Here is a 19,486-nt window from a genome sequence, read left to right on the forward strand (position 1 = left end):
ATGGCTACTGAAATGCTCTGGTACTACGAAGCTAATGAGTATGAAAATTCAAAAAGATTGATTTCCAAATAGGGGATGGCATACTGAATTTCACAATGACAGAATAAATGTCCTTTAAAAATGATATGACTTTTAAACATAAATTTCATTGTTTAACTCTGAGGGTCAAAATATTTTAAAATAATTTTAAATAATGATAATATGTACATAATAACTTACACTCTCTTTATATTTGAATATATATTCTCTCTATAAATATATGTATATTTATCAAATATAGAGAATGAAGTTGAACTATTGGAAAATTCTAATATAAGAATATAATGCCAACTCCTACAACTCTACTGCCTCTTTTACAAAGAAGGACAAATTTGTGTCCTTTAAACTCAATTTCAAACAGTTCTTTTAAAAACAGAATCAATTCAGTAAGTAAAATTCACCTTAATAAGGAGAAGAGATGGATTTCTGGAGCAAAGCAAAAACACCTGATTTAAATCTCATTAGCCTGAATTTGGAAAACTTATCTGATGCATAGGGGCTTCTAGGGGTAAAAAGGAAAGGGCCCCATGACAGGTTAGATTACAGTCAACTCACACTATTAAGGTTATGAGAGGAGGTTTGTAAGACATTGTAGAGGTTACAAATTCCCCAGGAGGAATCTCTTTAAGGTTGTCACACTCTCGAGTGAACCTTTCAACTGACATAATTCATGACAAAACATAGGTCTTAGAGGTGAATGGACCAAAAATATGTATTCTGGTCCAATCATGAGCCTAGGTTAGAAAGACTTCTAATTCATGTATGAGCTAATTAAGAGGTAATGTAACCTAAGATGACACATTGGTAGAGGAAAGCATAAAACTCCTCTTGCTACTGTATAATAAATATTCTTTAATATGTTTTTCTAAAAACAAAACAAAACCTAAGAATACAACATGTATCACAGTTTGAAGATATAACTTATATCTAACCTTTTTCATTAAAATGATAATATTAAAAGATCCTGTCTTCAACTCAAGACGATGTACATATGTGGAGAGGAGCGCTGTAGGGATCAAAAGAACTCCATGACCACATTTCAGGAAAACTACATAAGAAATAATTCCTTATCTTAATGCTTAATTTAAATTATGTCCTTTGGGTAGAAACTCAGTACGTGTGAAAGATACTTATTTGTTTAAAAAATATAAAATACTATAACAATATGGTACAACAGAAACAATAAATAGATTGTATTTAAAAGCAAATAAAAGGGAAACCCAAAAATTAATAGATTCCAATAAAATCAATTGTATCTAGTCTCAGTCTAATAAAAAGATTCTACAATTATAAAATTATAAACAAAATATTAAATGTGTGATGTAAATTCAAAATTTATACTGTAAGCTATTAAGATCCATTAAAACTATGCAGACAGGAAATTTCTTATGATCACCATATTAATAGTAATGACTACTTTAAAACCTGAAAATAAGGTTATTATTTGTGATATGAAACTGAATGTCTGACAAGCAAGTTAGAAAAATATTTTTTACTACCATGTGATTAAGAATAGCTTATTTCAACACACTATATGAAAATATATTTTTTCAGGGATGTTTTAAGGATTTATTAATTTATGTTTGGAAACAATCCTACTAAGCCTTAGCAGTTGGAGTTTGGATTTCCTTTGCAAATTAGCCATCACAATAAATTACTGATATGAAATAACAGCAAGTATACACACTGCATGAAAAATTTTTTGGTTACCAAAAAAATATGAGTTACAGTAATTAAGGTTGATAAGTTACAGTCTAACAATAAGTACTGTAACTGTTAAATGTGATATAAAAGCTTAAATCTCTAATAATAGAAATATTGAAAGTAAAAAATATTTCCCAATATTTTGCAGTAACTGCTGACTAAACATAAAACTTTCATCTACATGTAAACTGTATAACCCATGAGAATACTAGGATACATCTGGATAAGTGTAAGTTTTCAATGTGGTGAAATATATTATTTGATTTTTCACTTTTCCAGATTCTTATAAACTTAATCATGTGCTGCTTTCATAAGATCAAATCCAAGATTTGTTTCAAGGTCTTAAGTAGCTGGAAAAAATGCTAAGGTCAGCAACAAGCTCTTAAGCATTTTAAAATTGATTTTCTATTTATAATGCAGTGTTTCTTCATCAGAAGCATTTGACATGCATATTTGAAAAAATAATCAGAAATAGACCTGCATATTAATTCACAATCCTAGGTAAGTAAGTACTATTATTATCTCTCTCTATAGATGGGGAATTGGAATCACAGAGAGATCTTACCCACGGCTATAAAGTTAGTGAGTGGTAGGGGTGGCATTCAAACTCAAGCAGCCTGGTTCCAGAATCATGCTTAACCACCATGCACCATGTTACCCATCTAGACCCAATGAATCAAGCTTTTTGGAGAAGAAAACCCAGGAATTTTTATTTCTAATAAATATATATATTTATTATACTATATTTATTTATACCATATAAAGTTTGAGAACCTCTCTTAGGAAAAAGTAGCACAGATAATGTTAGTTCCTTTACAATATACAAAACACAAAAATCCAATTCACCATTTGAATGTCCACAGTACATACTCTTAATAAGAGTAAAAGGATTATTCGCTTAAACAAAAGTTTCAGTATTAGATATATAAATAAATACAAATATAAAAAATATAAATGCGGGTTCTTCTTGAAACAAAGAAGCAAGTTTGACTTTCAACTTTTAAAAATTCAACAAAAATATTGTAAAAAAATTCAACAAAAATATTATCAAAACAAAATACTGTCAAATCAGGTCTCAGTTTTTAGTTCATTAGGACTCAAAAAAATCTGACAATTTAATTCCTTATCTTATTTCTCTTTTAGGTACGTTTTCTAACAATTCAAAGACCACACTTTTGGAAAATAATTCTCTTTCCACAAAAGAGATTTAATATTACCAATGGTTTCATTATTTATTATTATTATTCAGTATTCATTATTTCATTATTTTCAGCAGTAAGACACTTTAGAATAAGTAACGTAAAGAAAATTTTGTACTTAAATATTTGTATGCCATATTTTTGTGTTTAATACAAGAAGTGTGTTTTATTTATTTGTGGTACTGGGAATTAAACACAGGGCCTTGGCACTGAAGTATATTCTTAGCCTTTTTAATGTTGTTTTCTTTTGAGACAAGGTCTCAAAGTGATAAACTGTCCAGGCTAGGCAACCTTAAAATCTGTCTGCCTCTGATTACCAGTGTGCTGAGATTACAGGCATGAGCCATTAGTCAGTGTAGAAATGTTATATTTAAAATCACTTGGATTAGAAGAATAACTTGCAGAATTTCAGGTACTAGATATCATACCACTAGAACTTTTAGGAAAATACATTAACTTGTTTATTAGATGATAAAAAGTATTCTTACATGTGGACAAAACTGTAAGTTCTACAGTTTTCAAAGTTTCTTGAAACTAGTAACTATACTTTCAGTCTATTAATGTGTTTATTTGAAGGAAATAACCTATTACCTTAGGAGAGAACTGTCAATTTTCTTTATGAGTAGTACCATGGTATTCATATTGTCAATTAGGCATAAGAACCCCCATTCTCATGAGAATAGTCCTCATCTTAGACACACACACACACACACACACACACACACACACACACACACACAACTTAGGAACCAGGAAGGGGACTTTATTTATTCTGAATAGTCAATCTAGCAAAACATGTACTTTTGACTTTAAGTTTCTGAGAGTGGTGCACAAATGGTCAATAACTCAAAGCATCACTTAATATATAATACAGTGTTTTTTAAGCTTTTTGCCCATGACTCACAATTAAAAATATATTTTACAATGCATGTCATTGTGTAATACACACAAAAGAAACTGAAGTTTCATGAAACAATGAGTGCTCATATTCATATTACTATATGTGATAACACTGATAATTGCTTTTCTGTTTTAGTTTTATTAGCTTAAAAAAGAAATGTTGGTCACTAATAAATACCATCAATATAAAGAGTAGCTATAATTTTAAAAATCACTGTCTGTGAAATCTATGTCATTTATTACATGTAAAAGTGTACCCACTAACGTAGGAACAGAAAAATATGGAAAATGTCTTAAGAGCTATATTTCCACAACTAATGCTTTGAGAAATTGGGGACAAAATTAGTTGGGGGAATAGCATAGGCTAATTAATGTGACATTATTGGAAGCATGATAATGTAACATCATTAAATTTAATGTTACATTAAATAGTATTAAGTGATATGCTACAATCATTGAATGGCAGAAAAAATTTTAAGAAAATAACAAAATCTTATTATTTTTACTGAATATGCTGGAACCAAAGTTATATATAAAAAGATTATAGAATGTTTGCAATTCAGTCCAAGAATGTCATTAAAAAAATACACCCAAATATTCAATTTTTATCAACTAGTTGACTCCCTCAAATAGGGTTATATCTACATTTTCTAGATACACATAACTAAAAACTCACATTATATATTATTGATATTTTCTCAGCCATTGTCTATTTTCATCTCAGATATTTAAGACCCAAAACTTCATTATAATACTACTTTTATCTTTTTAACATTAAGTATGAGCTTATAAAACATTTGGAAATAGGTTAAACACACTATTACAAAGAAATTTTTAAAAAGAGTATCCTTTGTTTTAGAAAACATATTTTTTATAAAACAGAAAGTAAAAGTATAGCTTAAGGTGAGGTTCTCTGCTTATTCTTAATATTAGCTATAAAACTCTTCACATATTCATATGGCATCACATATTAACTACTTTTAGTGCAGAAATGCTTAAACTTTAATATTCTCTCTGAAGGCCATAAAAATGAAAATTATTTGTTTCCATGTTAATTAATCTACCATTTCCATACTTCCCAAATAAATGAGATTGGATTATGTAGGCTTGGATTTCAAGAACAAAATTACAATTTGTTCTTGAAAGACTTCATTTAATATATTTGTTTATACAATGTAGAAACACATATATGTAAAAGGATACATGATTATACATATATATATATGTTTTTATAAAATACTTTCACAAAATTGAATATAGCTTAGATTAAAAACAAAAACAAAAACAACCCATAGTCTTGACTACCAGGAGAAAAATCAAAGAAGTAAAAGACTACAAATTACTAGCAGATTAAATCTTGGCTACACCTGTACTTGCAAGGAAAAATATATTTTCAGAAACATTTCATTAAAAATAAATGTATCACAGTTTCTTGAAATTCAGTCAACCTCCCAGAAATGAAATAACACAGAAAGGAAAAATTAAACTAAAAAAATTGAAACAAAGTTGAAATATTTACCTGAAATTCTGGTACAGTGGGTGACTTTGTGACAGTTTTCCTCTTCTTAGTAATTGCTTTTTTAGATATGGATTTTTTTCCTTTCAAGATTAAAAGAAAAAAGCTTCATAACACTGTTTATAACACTTCATTAACAAAAACCAAACTACATAGAGCCTTGAAAGTTAAATTATAACTAACAGATGGTTGCTTGTCAGTCAAATAAAAATGGTGAATCAAAACAAGTCCCAGGAAAAGCAAATATTAAACCTGTAACAGACACATTAACAAATGCTGTCTTATATAAGAACGAAATGACTGTATCTCTACTGTTTTGTGTTGTGTAGGCAAAAACCTCCACTACCCCTGCTCAGTTAAAATGAACATTCATAACTTAAAATGAGACTATAACACAGGAAACAAAATCTTACCTTTAACAATAACTTCTGTAGTCAAAATTTGCATAAGCACTACATCTGAAGATCATGGTCTCTAGCCAGTCTAATGTGAAAACCCCTCAGTAGTTTAAGAAATAAAGTTTCTCTGTTTCTTTAGCTCTGTACTTGGCAGTACTCAATATCCAAAGTTTCAAAAGAAGTAAACATCTTTTAAAATGCACCAAAGTAATTTGTGCAATCACAAATGACTGAAAAAATAAGTATCATATTATTTTTTTAAATATCATGTTCTTAAACACAATCCATAGCATACATATAGGGTCTATCTACTTTTTAAATTCTACTTGACAAAGATATATAATGCATGAAATTCTATTTTTATAAGGAACATGTTAAAGTACAGTTTTTTCCTCCAGTTTTTTATAATTAGCAAAAAAAAATTAACAAATTGTTGGTAATTATCCAACAAATGCTAGATATAAGATACTCTACCATTTTTACAGGTACAATAAGTAGTTATAAAATGGTGATCTTGTCTTTAAGGAGTTATAATTTATGTAAGGAAATGAAAGCAACAATGGAAAACATTTCTATGTTAATTATGGTTCGCAATTATTTGTAAGTTAAAATCAGCTTAAAATTACTATTTTTTTCAAAAGGGGAAATATATATATATATAAAGCAAATTTGTTGTACATAATTAATTCTAATACTCCTTCCTAAATAATCTTCCTACATGAGAGGATCTAAGTGAAAATTCAATTGTAACATTTTATTCAAATGCATTGATATAATTCTATCTGTAATTGTGATTTTTATATGACTTTTTAATCTGATCACATAATGTAATTTGGATAATTTCTGACAATAAGATGTATGTATACTATCACTGACCTGCAGATTTTGAGCTGCAGAGGTTTTATTATATCAATCTGCCATCAGATTGATGTGACTAAATATTTATTTTTATTAATGTGTTTGTATTCATCATGGTGAGTTGGTACCTGTACATAATACATCTTAATTCTTTTTACATCCTATTCCTTGACATTTTTGGGTGGGGAGAGAGAGGTTGGTACTGGAGATCGAACTCATGACCTCGTGCTTGTCTGGCAGATGCCTATACTGTTGAGCCAAGTCTCCGGTCTCTGACATTTGTTTTTAATTCACATAGCCCAAGATAATACATTTTTTCTCACTGCTGTTACTTCCTTCTGTGCTTACATCATACCTGTAATAGAACTGAATGTCTATGAAAATAGGTAAGTCGAGTGGACTGCTTAATCAACAACTCTCAGGGCAAAGTGGTTAAATTCTTGGTATCTCTGATACAATAGCTCAAAGGGACTAATGAATCAGAAGGCCAGGATACCTTTTCTCTGTATACTATTCTTACCATTTTTACAAGTTCAAGGGAAGAGATTTAATGATTGTGCTAACTTAAATCTGTGAAAGCCTTATAAAGTATTGTTAATAAAAACATCAATTTGAACGAAAGGAAATCCTTCCCCAAGTACTGCCCTAATTAACTGTAAAAAATCATTTGATTCTGTATTCATTTATACTAGTCACCACTGATGGTCCCCATGAATTTCCTAATCATTTAGGCAGTAAACTTGGGTACTATATTCCTTTTTTTTCTTCAGCATTAAATTTTTAATCAACTCTAGCAACCATTCTATTTGAATAGATTAAGATGATATGGTTACTGCCTATTTCAGTTCAGTGTTATTAAAATGCTTTAATGCTATGAGTTATGGGAGGCAGTACTGTGTTATTCTGTAGTGGTTTTAGGATTGAATTATGTGGGTTTGAATATTTTCTATAACTACCTACCAGTTACATAACCCTGACCAAACTGCTTCATTTCTTTGAGTAGTGTCTGCATCTATAGAACAGGGATATTACCTATTTTGTGAGAGTTAACTGAATTACAGCATGCAAGAATTTAGACTGTTGTGAGACACGTGGTAAGTTATCAATAAACAATAGGTAGTGTTTCAGCTTTATGTAAGCCATGGTCAGAAGAAAATCTTTAAAGAAGTGTCTTTAAATTTTGTTTTCTTTTTTTTTTTTTTTTTGTCTTTTTCATTTTTATCGGTACCAGAGATCGAACTCATGACCGCACACTTGCAAGGCAGGCGCTTATGCTGCTGAGCTGAATCCCCAGCCCCTTGTTTTCTTTTTTAATCAGAATTCTTGCTCATGTGCTCTCTGTGCTAACATTTTACACTGTACACAAATTAATGCATGTAACACTACTGAGTATTGTAATTATTTACATGTTTGCATTCTTTAAGATACTTGAATTACTGATGACTGAATTCACATTTTTACTTTTTATTTGGCATACAGTATGTTCTGAAGCAATACAAAAATCTATTTTAACTAGGGTGGGTAGAAAAAAAGCAAGTATTTAAAATTCTGCACAACTAGTTAAGTTTATTAGTAAGAACAACATTGACAATGACTTTAAATAAATAATTTACACTATTTTCTGAAGTTTCACAATATAACCTAGTAGTGGTTGTAGGAAGACTAACATTTATTGAGAGCCCACTATGTGCCAGATACTTAGTTCACCGGTTTGCATAAATTTCAAAACAACCCTCTAAAGTAATAACCTATTTTAATGTTAGACAAGTAAAGGCCAAAAAAGATAAATTTAGTTATATATCACACACTAAGTAAGCACTGCAGCCAGGGATTCTAACTCCAAAGTCCAAGCTCCTTCCATTATGTAATTCTAATTCACAAAAATCATAGCGATGATTTGACTGATTCCAGGCTTTATTTGCCAGGCTTTTTACATGCTAAATTCCATACATTTGCAATTTTAATTAAGCTTTGTAAGATTAAAAAATAGGTACTATATTACCTTATTTTTCACTAATAAAGAAATGCACTATAAAAAAAAAGTAAAGAAATTAAAGGAGATCTGTGGTTAATATGTATCTATCTACCCTTATAAAACAATGTAATTCTCAGACCTGGGACTGTGGTGAAATCAGAGGTTTAGAAACCACACACAATTTCACAAATTTGAGCTTTATGTTATTCTTGAGTTTAAAAAAAGACATGTAAAAATGTCTACTTGTGCTTGGGAAATGCCTCATAACAAAACATTAATTAATGTTGCAAAAGCATTCTTAATGAAGCTTTCTCTGTGCTTAGAACAATTTAAGAAAATGATTCTTGTGGTAACACCATGCCTGTTAATTCCAGTACCTGAGAGGGTGAGGCAGAAGTATTGCTGGGAGTTTGAGGACAGCTTAGGCTTAGGTTGCACAGTGAGTTTAACGTCAGTTTAAACCACATAACAAGACCCCGTTCCCCTCAAAAAACACAAAAATCAAAACAAAACAAAACAAAAACAAACCAAATGAACAACAAAAAGAAAAGAAAGAAGAGAAAAGGATTCCCAACCTGAAAGGAAAAATTGTAACTATACTATATTTTTACACTGGAAACTGAGGCATGGAACTGTCTTCTAGAATCTGGAAAAATACCTTTTACTACTGAAATAAAGGTCATTCCCATTTCAACTCTTCTTTTCTCACTTTACTATTTACCTCTACTTCAATCCTTCACTTGGTTTCCCTTGTCTGTTTTCATTCCTTACCCCACTTTAATGCATTCATAGATTAGTGATGTTTTAAAATTTTCCCGAAGTATTCACTACTCCCTCAGTGTTTTCATTTTAGGGTTAGTGATAACTGAATGGCCAAAAGACATTATTTTTAAAAGTAAAAACCCAAGGACATGTGTATTTATTAGTGAACATGGGCATGTGATGTGAGGTCACAGAAATGAAGTCAAAAGTTGATTCACGTTTATTGAATATACATAGTTTAATCTTAGTTACAGCTTGATGAATCATATCCAGTGTTAATTTATTCAACAGAATTCCTAATCAAATATATCAGTCACTGTGGTGTTACAGATGTAAAATCATAAATAATCCCTCTGTTCTGTTCTCAATATTAAATAGAAGGAAGAAAACCATCAAAATACTAGAATTAAATGTAACTATAAGTACTGTGAAGTCTTTGTTGCTATAAATATGGGAAATTTAAGTAGACAACTGAAGGTTTTATTAAGGAATAATAAACGAGAACTTACTAAGTGATAAGAAAAAGCTATTCTTTTTACTTGTTTCTATATCCTGTGAATAAAATGTATTGTTTTTTTGTTTGTTTGTTTGTTTTTGGTACCGGGGATCGAACTTACGACCATGCACTTGCAAGGCAGGTGTTTATGCCACTGAGCTAAATCCCTAGCCCATAAAATGTATTGTTTTTAAAGAAGGAAAAGTAGGGGCTGGGGATTTAGCTCAGCGGCATAAGCACCTGCCCTGCAAGCAGGCAGTCGTGAGTTCGATCCCTGGTACCGGTAAAAACGAAAAAGACAAAAAAAAAAAAAAAAAAAAAAAAGAAGGAAAAATAATAAAACCAAAGGATCTGAACTCTTTTTTGTTTGCTCCTATTAAAAAATTGTTTATGATGCCGCATAGGGGCATTTGCCTGTAATCTCAGCACTTGAGGAGCTAAGGCCAGAGGACTATGGCAAGTTTGGAGACAACTTGGGTTAGATAGTAAGTTCAAGGCCAGCCTGAACTACATAGTGAGAATGTGGTTCAAAAAACTGAAAAGGTATTTTTGATCTTTTCTTAGTAAATCTTTCTTAATCTGCTTCACTATAAAAGTTTTCAGTAATTTAAAAATTATTTTTTGAAATTTTTAAATTTTGAAAACAGGTCAGTAGGGCAAATTTTTAAAAAATATCAGAATTTTAAAATTCTATGCATTGTCATATAAGATAGAACATAATGCGATGGACATTATATTACTATTTCAATGGCTCTGATTTATTGTTTCATAAAAATGTTTAAAAATGTGTAAAAAAAATTTTATGAAAAATGTTTCATAAAAATGTTACAAAACTGTCTTAGTACACTAAAATGATCAAGTCATTTTCAACTAATTTGCCTTTGTATCTTCCACTAAAAAATCACCTCTTATCATAAGGATTACTAAATTCAGAGATACCACCAAAAATGAAAGCCTGTAGTAATCAACATAATATGAACCCTTACCACATACAGAATTTAGTCTACTCTGAATGCAAGTTCATAAATCAGTAATAGATGGCACAGTGTATCCCAAAGTGTATTCTACAAAGTACAATGGCTATTTGGTAACTATTTCTTAAAAAAACCACAAAAATGTATCAAAATAAACTTGAGGGGCCAGGGATATAGTTCAGTGGCACAGTACCTGCCTTATGGTCCTGAGTTTGAGTCTCAGTACCCAAACAAACAAACAAACAAACTTGAGAAACTAGGTTAGACAAAATTAAAGTTTTCATTTCCTCAAGATTTCTAGAATCCTTTATAGGTCTCAAGTCATTTATCCACAGCAAAGTCCAAAAGGTTCTGAAAACTTTAAAAATGATTTTTACAGTTAACAATGCCCATCCTAAACTCTTACGAGATTTTAAAAAATAATCTTCACTTTATGGATTTATTTACTTATGTTTCTGAGACAGTCTCACTGTTTTAGTTCAGGCTGACCTTGAACTCGCTCTGTAGTCCAGACTGACTTCGAATTCACAGTGATCCTCCTCCCTCAGCCTCAGCCTCAGAGCTAGGGTTACAAGCAGGCACCATCATACCTGGCAATCTTCATTTCATGTAGTCTGACTACTCATCCATTTTTTTGTACTGATTACAGGGATATCCCAAGCCCTGCTAGGGGTATTTCATAAGTTTTATATGTATTATGATACTATTCTAAAATCTGAAGATTTCTGAATTTCAAAATAAATGATGAATTTCCAAAATGCACTGGGAACATCTACTACTACCAAATATAAATCCATAAGAGGGACACTTTTCAAACTATGGCCTGCGAGCTCATTTATCAAATGTATAAGAAAGGAAACAGTGGATCAGAATATGACCCACACTGACTATAAAAAGTCATAATGTGCCTACACTTAATCAAAGATTACAGGGAAGCCCTCAGAAAAACAAGCAGCCTGAAATGATGTGAAACAAACGTTCAGGGTTGGGGATCTGGCTCACCTGTTGAACTTTTGCACAGCATGTGTGAATTCCATTCCCGGCACAGCAAAGAAACAAACAAACAAAACAAAACCAACCAAACAAACCCAAATATTTTGTTATTATGTAAAATTTTATGTAATGTTATTATATCATCAGTGAGGAGTTTAATATCTGATGAAAAAAGACAATTGGTCTACATTCACCAAGTATTAGGGAGAGACAGAAACTATATTTGCCACATCTACACATTTTACTCATTGAAGACCTGACTCTTTTTTTTTTTTTGAGACGGGGTCTTGCTATGCAGTTCAGGCTGGCCTTGAGCTAACTTTGTAGCCCAGGTTACTCTCGAACTTGGCAACGATCCTCCCACCTCAGCCTCCCGAGTGCTGGGATTACAGGCATGAGCCACCACGCCCGGCTTTTTGTGGTACCAGGGATTGAACTCACAAGAAGACCTGACTCTTTAGAATTTGCTCTGAGGATAAAATATATAGACAAGTACATTATTTTCTTTGATTTTTATCTACATTAAGCCTTTTCTAATTAAACAGACCCAGAAAAGTACACTAGTACTTCCTAAATTTGTCATCTGAGTATTTTCATTCACTTATCTAGAACTGGCTTCAAGTCATAAATTTTCTCTCTGATTTCCAAATATCCTGAACTTTGAATTTTAAAAAAAGTAACACTCTTATCCTCTCTTATCTCAATCTTCCCCCTATTTTTAAATTAATCTATTTTCTCTCATTTTTTTAATTAAGGGAAAACAAAATTAAAGAATAACGGGACATATTATAGTAACTTTTTTATTGTCCTATTAACCTGACTTGAACCCCAGTATTGCTCTCCGCATCTTGTTCTGTCTGATTATTATATATTCTATTTTGTTTGATAGTATAAAGTTTGAGGATATAGGCAATCACTTTGAAGGCAATAAGATATACTATGATGCCCAATATGGATTGACTATCATTCTTTTTTTTTTTTAAGTCCTGTAAGGTGCTCAGTGTAGATTTTATTGGTTTTGTTCCATATTGTTTTGATCAATTCTATTATACCTGATGATATAGACAACACAATTTGAAAATAGCAAGAGGCACAATGGTAACCACTTTTGATCACCTGCTATTCTATTTTTGCATCACGTGCTATACCCACCCTTCTGTTCTGACTCTGTTTTGCTTAGTCACATTTGTTTTTATTCTCTTCAAAAAAGTAATAAGAACCGTGAGAGTAATAAAACCCTAAAAGTCGAATTGTTACTGTAAAAAAGAGAGGAAAGTAAGGTGGACTAAGGAATATAACCGCAGGTATGTTCGAGAGTGTAGGACGGAAAACCATACAACTGAGCTTTTGTTGGATCACTGAATGGAACTGTCTCCAATTCCACTGTATGAATGTTCATTTTATATGCTTTAATTTAGTGATATGGACAACTGTTTCTGGGAAGATACTGTGTAGCCTGTTAACTGGAGATTTCGTACTGTATATATTTTTTTCTAGAAATACTGTATTATTTGTACCTTTTCACTGCATTGTTTTTTTTGGTCCTTTTTTTTTCTTTCTTCTCTCTTTAAATAAAAAAAAAACAATGGAACAAACTTATAGATACTGAAAAATAAAGCAATAAATTTTAGTATTGGTTTTTTGATAGAAAAACAACAAAAAATCCATCGATATTGTAAGATGCATATGTTTGCAATGGACTTAGGATAGACTTAAATTTCTATGGCACGATAACTGCAATTGTCAAACCTCATGAAGGTAGATTTTATCTAGGGTTCACAAACTTGTACAAATAATCAGTGATATGTGTCTAGAAGGAAAAAAAACACTTTATTAGAAAGAGAAGACCAAATAAGGAGAGAGAGAGCTACCTTGGCATAAAGTAGAGAGCCCAGCACCAGTGGTCAAGGATTTTGTTTTTAGCCTCTTTTATTATTGGCAAGAAAGGCACTCCCCACCTCCAGTTGCTATAACTTGGTTAGCTAATTTAGGCTTTGATTAGCTGATTTAACTACTGTCCTTTTCCATTGCTTATGTGCACATTTTGGATAAGCTTTTTTGGTTTCTTTATTTTTGTCAAGGTGATATCTGTAAGAATTATAGCAAAGCCTCACATTCAAGCCTGAGTTAGCAAAAAAGGATACATGTACATGTTATGTATGAATATCCTGAGGGAATAAGAATGTATATACATATATGCCTATATGGATGACTGTCAAGGTATGAGTATGTTTTATATATTGAGTGAGTGTTTCTATAATAAAGCTCACCTCAAAAAAAAAAGTAACACTCTGTATTAATTTATAATAAATTCCTTTTAAATCATTTAATATTGTTTTTATTTTATTCTTGCTATAATCTATATAGAAAGTATTATCAAGTGTCTATTTTATTAATTATCATGTTATAACTGACTTTGAAAACATAAAATAGTATTAGTAGAAAATACAGTTTTAGTTGGCAATGGTATTAATAAACCAATACTATATATTTCAGAATTTTAAAATATTTGAAATTTTAAAATATTATTTTATGTGTTAAGAGACTAAAATCTCAAAGGTTTATTTCTGGAAGTTTCTTTTTAAAAACTTGTTCCTATTTATCACCTGGTTTAACATGGAGCACTTTGATACTTTCAATTCAAAAACTTAAGCCTATTTTCATATTTAACAATGATTAATCACATAGATGTTTTAAGACATATGGATTTGTATTTAATAATCTGAATGATTAAGGTATAACACCAACTATATTAGCCAAATAAAATCTTAGTCATTTGCCAACTCAGCATCAAAGTTTTGCTAAATCTTTACTTTGCTACAATGGAAAGAAATATAAATCTGAAATTCACAAATGATGATGAACCACAACTTGTTTTGGTATTTGATTCTAGTAGTTCCCCTAATCAATCAACTTCTTATAAGGATTAATGAAGCTGGTCATATGCTTTCCTCTTACCTGTTCTACAGATAACCGAGCCAATTAAAAGATAATGCACACATAAAAAAGGACTAGAGTAATTTAAAAAACAGAATTACTAACACCTAAAGACTTAATGGGATTTTTATAGTTTAAATAGTCTGATATTTAAGATATTTAAATATCTTAAGAGAAGTAAGATATTTAAATTTGATGAAAGAAAAACTTAAAAATTCTTTTACAGACATATTTTTTTTTTCCTTTCTTTCTGTTTTTTTTTTTTCTGGGTCTAGTACTAGGGATTGAACTCATGACCTTGCGCTTGCCAGGCACTGAGCTAAATTCCCGGCTCAGACATATGTTTTATGTCTTATTAGCTATTGTAATTTCCTTCTTACAGTTCATATTTTTTCTGGATATGGAAATATATACTAGAAACAGTGCTGAAAAATATGTGATACAGGAAAAAAATGATACCGAGAAAAAAAAAAATCTAGCTATCATGGATTAAGATGTTAGTAGTTAAGAAGCTGAATCTTGGCAGTGCTGTTTTCTGCTATCAGTGCTTATTCTACACTTTCACTATGCTTTGTCTGGGGAGAAAACACTTACCATAAGTGATGGGAAGTATCACTTACAGAAGTGAAGGTAAATATAAAATTAAAATGTTCAAAAATATTTAACAGAGTTAAATTTGTTAGTTTACAAAATCTCTTCCAGGCTTTTTAATCATGAAAAATAAGTAAGAGTAAACACATATGTGCAAACATACCCATATCCACACATCCACACACAAATTTATTGTCAGAGCTTCCATGATCCATAATTGAAAAAAATTTGAATTACACCTAAATGCAGGTCTTATCCATTTATGTTAGCTTACCAGATTTGTGCTTCTTGTGTTTTGCTTTCTTTTTGATGATCAACAGCTTATTCTGGATCTCAGGTTTGTAAGACTTGAATGCAAGAGAATGAAGACTTTCACGTTTTCTCTGTAAATTTTCATTCAAAACATCTTTCAACTTCTTTTTCTTTTTTTTCTTCTTTTTTGCTCTCATTTTAGTTAGTTTTATTTTCTTGGGGTTCTGCAGTGTCTGCTCTAGTAGAATATCCCTTACAACTCTGTGACAGTTAATCTCTGGATGATCAATGTGACTTCCATTTACGTGAATCTGGCAAGACTTTAGAGCATTTTCTTTTAATGGACTGGGTTCAGTTTTTATTCTAGAAGCTTCACCATATTTTTCTTGATTTCCTATAAACCGTATTTCACCTGGACTGAGTGGCTCTCCAAAGCCAGTAACTTCTCCTGGACTCCTTGGTTTCTCCAAATTTTCTTTACAACAATCAGTTTTTTTGATTTCACAAGGCCTGAGAATTCTAATTTCACAGCTGGATTTTACTTCCATTTCAACAGCAATATCATGATTATCAAAGTTGATGTTAGCAGGGGAGCAAACTAGATCAAAAGTAATTTCCTGCTCTTTCTTGAAGGCAGAAGGTAGACCCTCTCTACATCTATGTTCTATATTACTTGCATTAACACAGTCGCTCTTTAATTTCTCCAGTTTAATTCGAGGTACTCTTTGTATTTTAATGGGTGGAACTGGAAATTCTGGGGCTCGAAAGGGTCTTTGTTTATAAATCCGAACATCTGCACCACAGAACTGTGGAAAATGTACATATGCGTTCTCCAAATAATCATAACCAAGGATAACTTCCCTGCATTCATGAATTGGCTGTCCAAGTACAGCATCTTGAACTTCTTTTTGTGTTTCATACACGAAATCACAGAGACCTTTAAGTAACCATACTTTTTGGTAGAAAGGTAGTTCATGAAAGGGTTTTTCATCCAAGGGGTTAACCTCTCCAAGAACTTTAAAAAACTGAGGACATAATCCAAGTTTTTCAGCACAGTTATTGGGATTTTCAGTCTGCCCTACAGCAGTATACCACTGCTGCACTTTCTGCCTCAATGCTGCTTCCCAGGTCCTATAAGGCAAAGTGGGTCTTCGATGTAAGGTAGGTCTACGATGAGGAGGACTTAATAGAGAAGTCATTATTTTAGACAGAAAAGCATTACACTGAGGCATCAGAAGACAACGTTCTAGTTCATAGAAGACTATTTCTGGCAAATTTAGAATTTGCTGGGCTAAACAAAGGAAATGTCCAATGGCTGGAATTTCCCACATGTTCTCCATGTAAGTTGGAGCTGCTTGAGCCAGAAGTTTTCTTTCCCATTCTTCTAGTTCTTTTTGACAAGCTTCTTCTGCTTCTCTTCTTTCCTGTTCTCGAAGCCTAAAGAAAATTTAACAGATTAAAGTAGAGAATACCATACAACACTGGTTCCTCCCCTCCCTTTTTTTTTTTTATTTTTATAGACAAAGTTTCACTATGCAGTTCAGGCTGGTCTTGAATTCACTGTGTAGTCCAGGCTGACCTCCAAGTTGTAGCAATCTCCTGGTTTAGCCTCCTGAGTGCTCAGATTATAGGCACGTGCCACCATGTCTGGCCAAAACACTACTTTTAAGGTTGTACATATCCTCCGTCATTAAAGCAACTGACTATTCTAGTTCACATTAGTACAAAAATGCCCCATAAAATGTATCTTTTTGGGGCTGGGGATTTAGCTCAGCGGCATAAGCGCCTGCCTTGAAAGCAGGCAGTTATGAGTTTGACCCCCGAACCTTTAAAAAAAAAAAGTATCTTTTTTTTTCAGACTAGGAAATAATGTATCATTTTACCCTAAATTCTACTGATGGAAGATTATCACTGACAGTCTTCAAAGTAAGATTCTTTAACTTACAATTTATATTAACTTATAATTTACTAAATAAAAATTAAAAGCAAAGGAATTTGTTAAATTAAGTTTATAGATACACATAATGATCACATTCATTACAGGGAATCTGTACCAGTACATGACTCGTCTTTTTTTCCCCATTCCCCTACCTTCCCTTCAACCCCTCTTCCCCTCCCTATTTACAAAAGCACAGTTTCTATTTTTCCCTTCTTTTCTTGTTTTTTCTTTTCCCTCCCTTACTTTCCCTCTCCCCTCTCAGTACTTCCCCTTCCCATTTGAACATTTTCTTCCTATTACATAATATCTATTACACACTTTGGTAAAGCAAAGAAATTTGATTATAGTAATTTCTAAAAGTAATCATTACTTCATAAAACAGCCATAAAGATGTTCATATTTTTGATCCCATAATTCCATTCTTAGGAAGCTACATTAAAAAAAAGTCACTAACAACCAAAAAGTTATATACTTCTCCGTGTTAACTAGCGTTTCACCACACAAGAACAGCAATACTCTAAATAGAATGAAATCATGTCAATTTTAACAGCACAGATAGACTGGAGGTCATTATGTGAAGTGAAATAAACCAGCACAAAAAGACAAATGCCAAATGTTCTCACTCATTTGTAGAAACTAACAAAGTTAATCTTATCGAAGAACAGAGTAAAATAATGATCACTAGAGACTAAGAAGGGGAATTCAGGTGGGGTAAGAAATGGAAAGAAGTTTGGTAAGAGGAACCAAACACAGAAAGGAGGAATTAGTTCTGATTTTCTACAAGACAATAAGGTAATTTTTGGTTACATTATTCTATGAAATACTTCAAGATAATCAGGATAATATGAAGTTCCCAACATATAAAAATGTTTTTTATTTGTTTGTACTGAGGATTGAACTGAAGTCCTTTGGGCTGAGGTACATCTCCAGCTCTTTTTAAAATTTTGTATCTTGAAAGAGTCCTGCTAATCCCCGAGTTTCGTAGGCTAGGCTCAGCCTCATCATTATCCTCCTTCAGCATCCAGCCTCCTTCAGGCTGGGATTACAGGTATGCACAATACCTGATTTAAAAGCAAAAGTAATTAAGATCTGAGACATGCAGCATAAAAACAGAATATTAAAAGCTGTTAGAGAAAAGACACAACTCACCTATGAAGGAAAGCCCATTAGAATCACAGCGACTTTTCAGCACAGACCCTCAAGTCAAGACAAGCTTGGAATGAGGTATTTCAAGTCCCAAAAGAAAACAACTTTCAACCCAGACTGATATACCCAGAAAAACTTTCATTCAAATTTAATGGAGAAATAAGATACTTCCATGACAAAGAACAACTGAAGAAATTCATGTCCACCAAACCAACCCTAGAAAGAATGTTGAAAGACATACTAGATAGAGATAAAAATGACCACAATCTCCAGAACAACAACAGAAAGAAACTACCAGGTAGGACAAGCAATTAAACAAAGGGGGAAAAGCAGAGAGCAAACAACTGGAATATAACATGGCAAATTTGAGCCAGTACATATCAGTGATATCCATAAATCTAAATGGCCTCAATTTACCTATCAAAAGAAATAAGTTGACAGAATGGATCAAGAAACATGATCCTACAATATGCTGTATACAAGAGACACATCTGACCCAAAATGAAACTCATAGATTAATAATCAAAGGATGGAAAACAGTATCATTCCATGCAACAGGAACCCAGAAAAAAGCACATTGTCTATTTGTAGACAATATTGAACTTCAAACTTAAAATGATTAAAAGAGATAAAGAAGATCACTATATACTCATTAGTGGAAAAACTCAAGAGGAAGAACTAACAATTATAAATATATATGCACTAAATACAGGAGCACCCAGCTATATAAGACAAATACTAATGGACATGAAAAACCAAAAACACGAGAACACAATTATAAAAAGGGACCTTAATAACCCACTGTCA

At 31.8% G+C, this 19,486-nt stretch overlaps 1 protein-coding gene across 4 annotated transcripts in view; it reads right to left on the reverse strand.

Annotated features, from left to right (window-relative positions):
- The window catches only part of Brd10 (bromodomain containing 10), an 88,977-nt gene that overhangs the window by 28,843 nt on the left and 40,648 nt on the right, over positions 1-19,486 (reverse strand). For all 4 annotated transcript variants that reach the window (XM_063250837.1, XM_063250833.1, XM_063250827.1 and 1 more), the window contains 2 exons: positions 15,617-17,031; positions 5,362-5,441 (listed from right to left, as the gene is read on the reverse strand). In XM_063250837.1, the coding sequence (XP_063106907.1) occupies positions 5,362-5,441; positions 15,617-17,031 (1,495 nt within the window). The remainder of the gene's footprint in view (positions 1-5,361; positions 5,442-15,616; positions 17,032-19,486) is intronic.

Source organism: Cavia porcellus, unplaced genomic scaffold (genome assembly GCF_034190915.1).
Source record: "Cavia porcellus strain 051 isolate PalLab524CR breed Dunkin Hartley unplaced genomic scaffold, mCavPor4.1 scaffold_1, whole genome shotgun sequence".
NCBI classification, from domain to species: domain Eukaryota; kingdom Metazoa; phylum Chordata; class Mammalia; order Rodentia; family Caviidae; genus Cavia; species Cavia porcellus.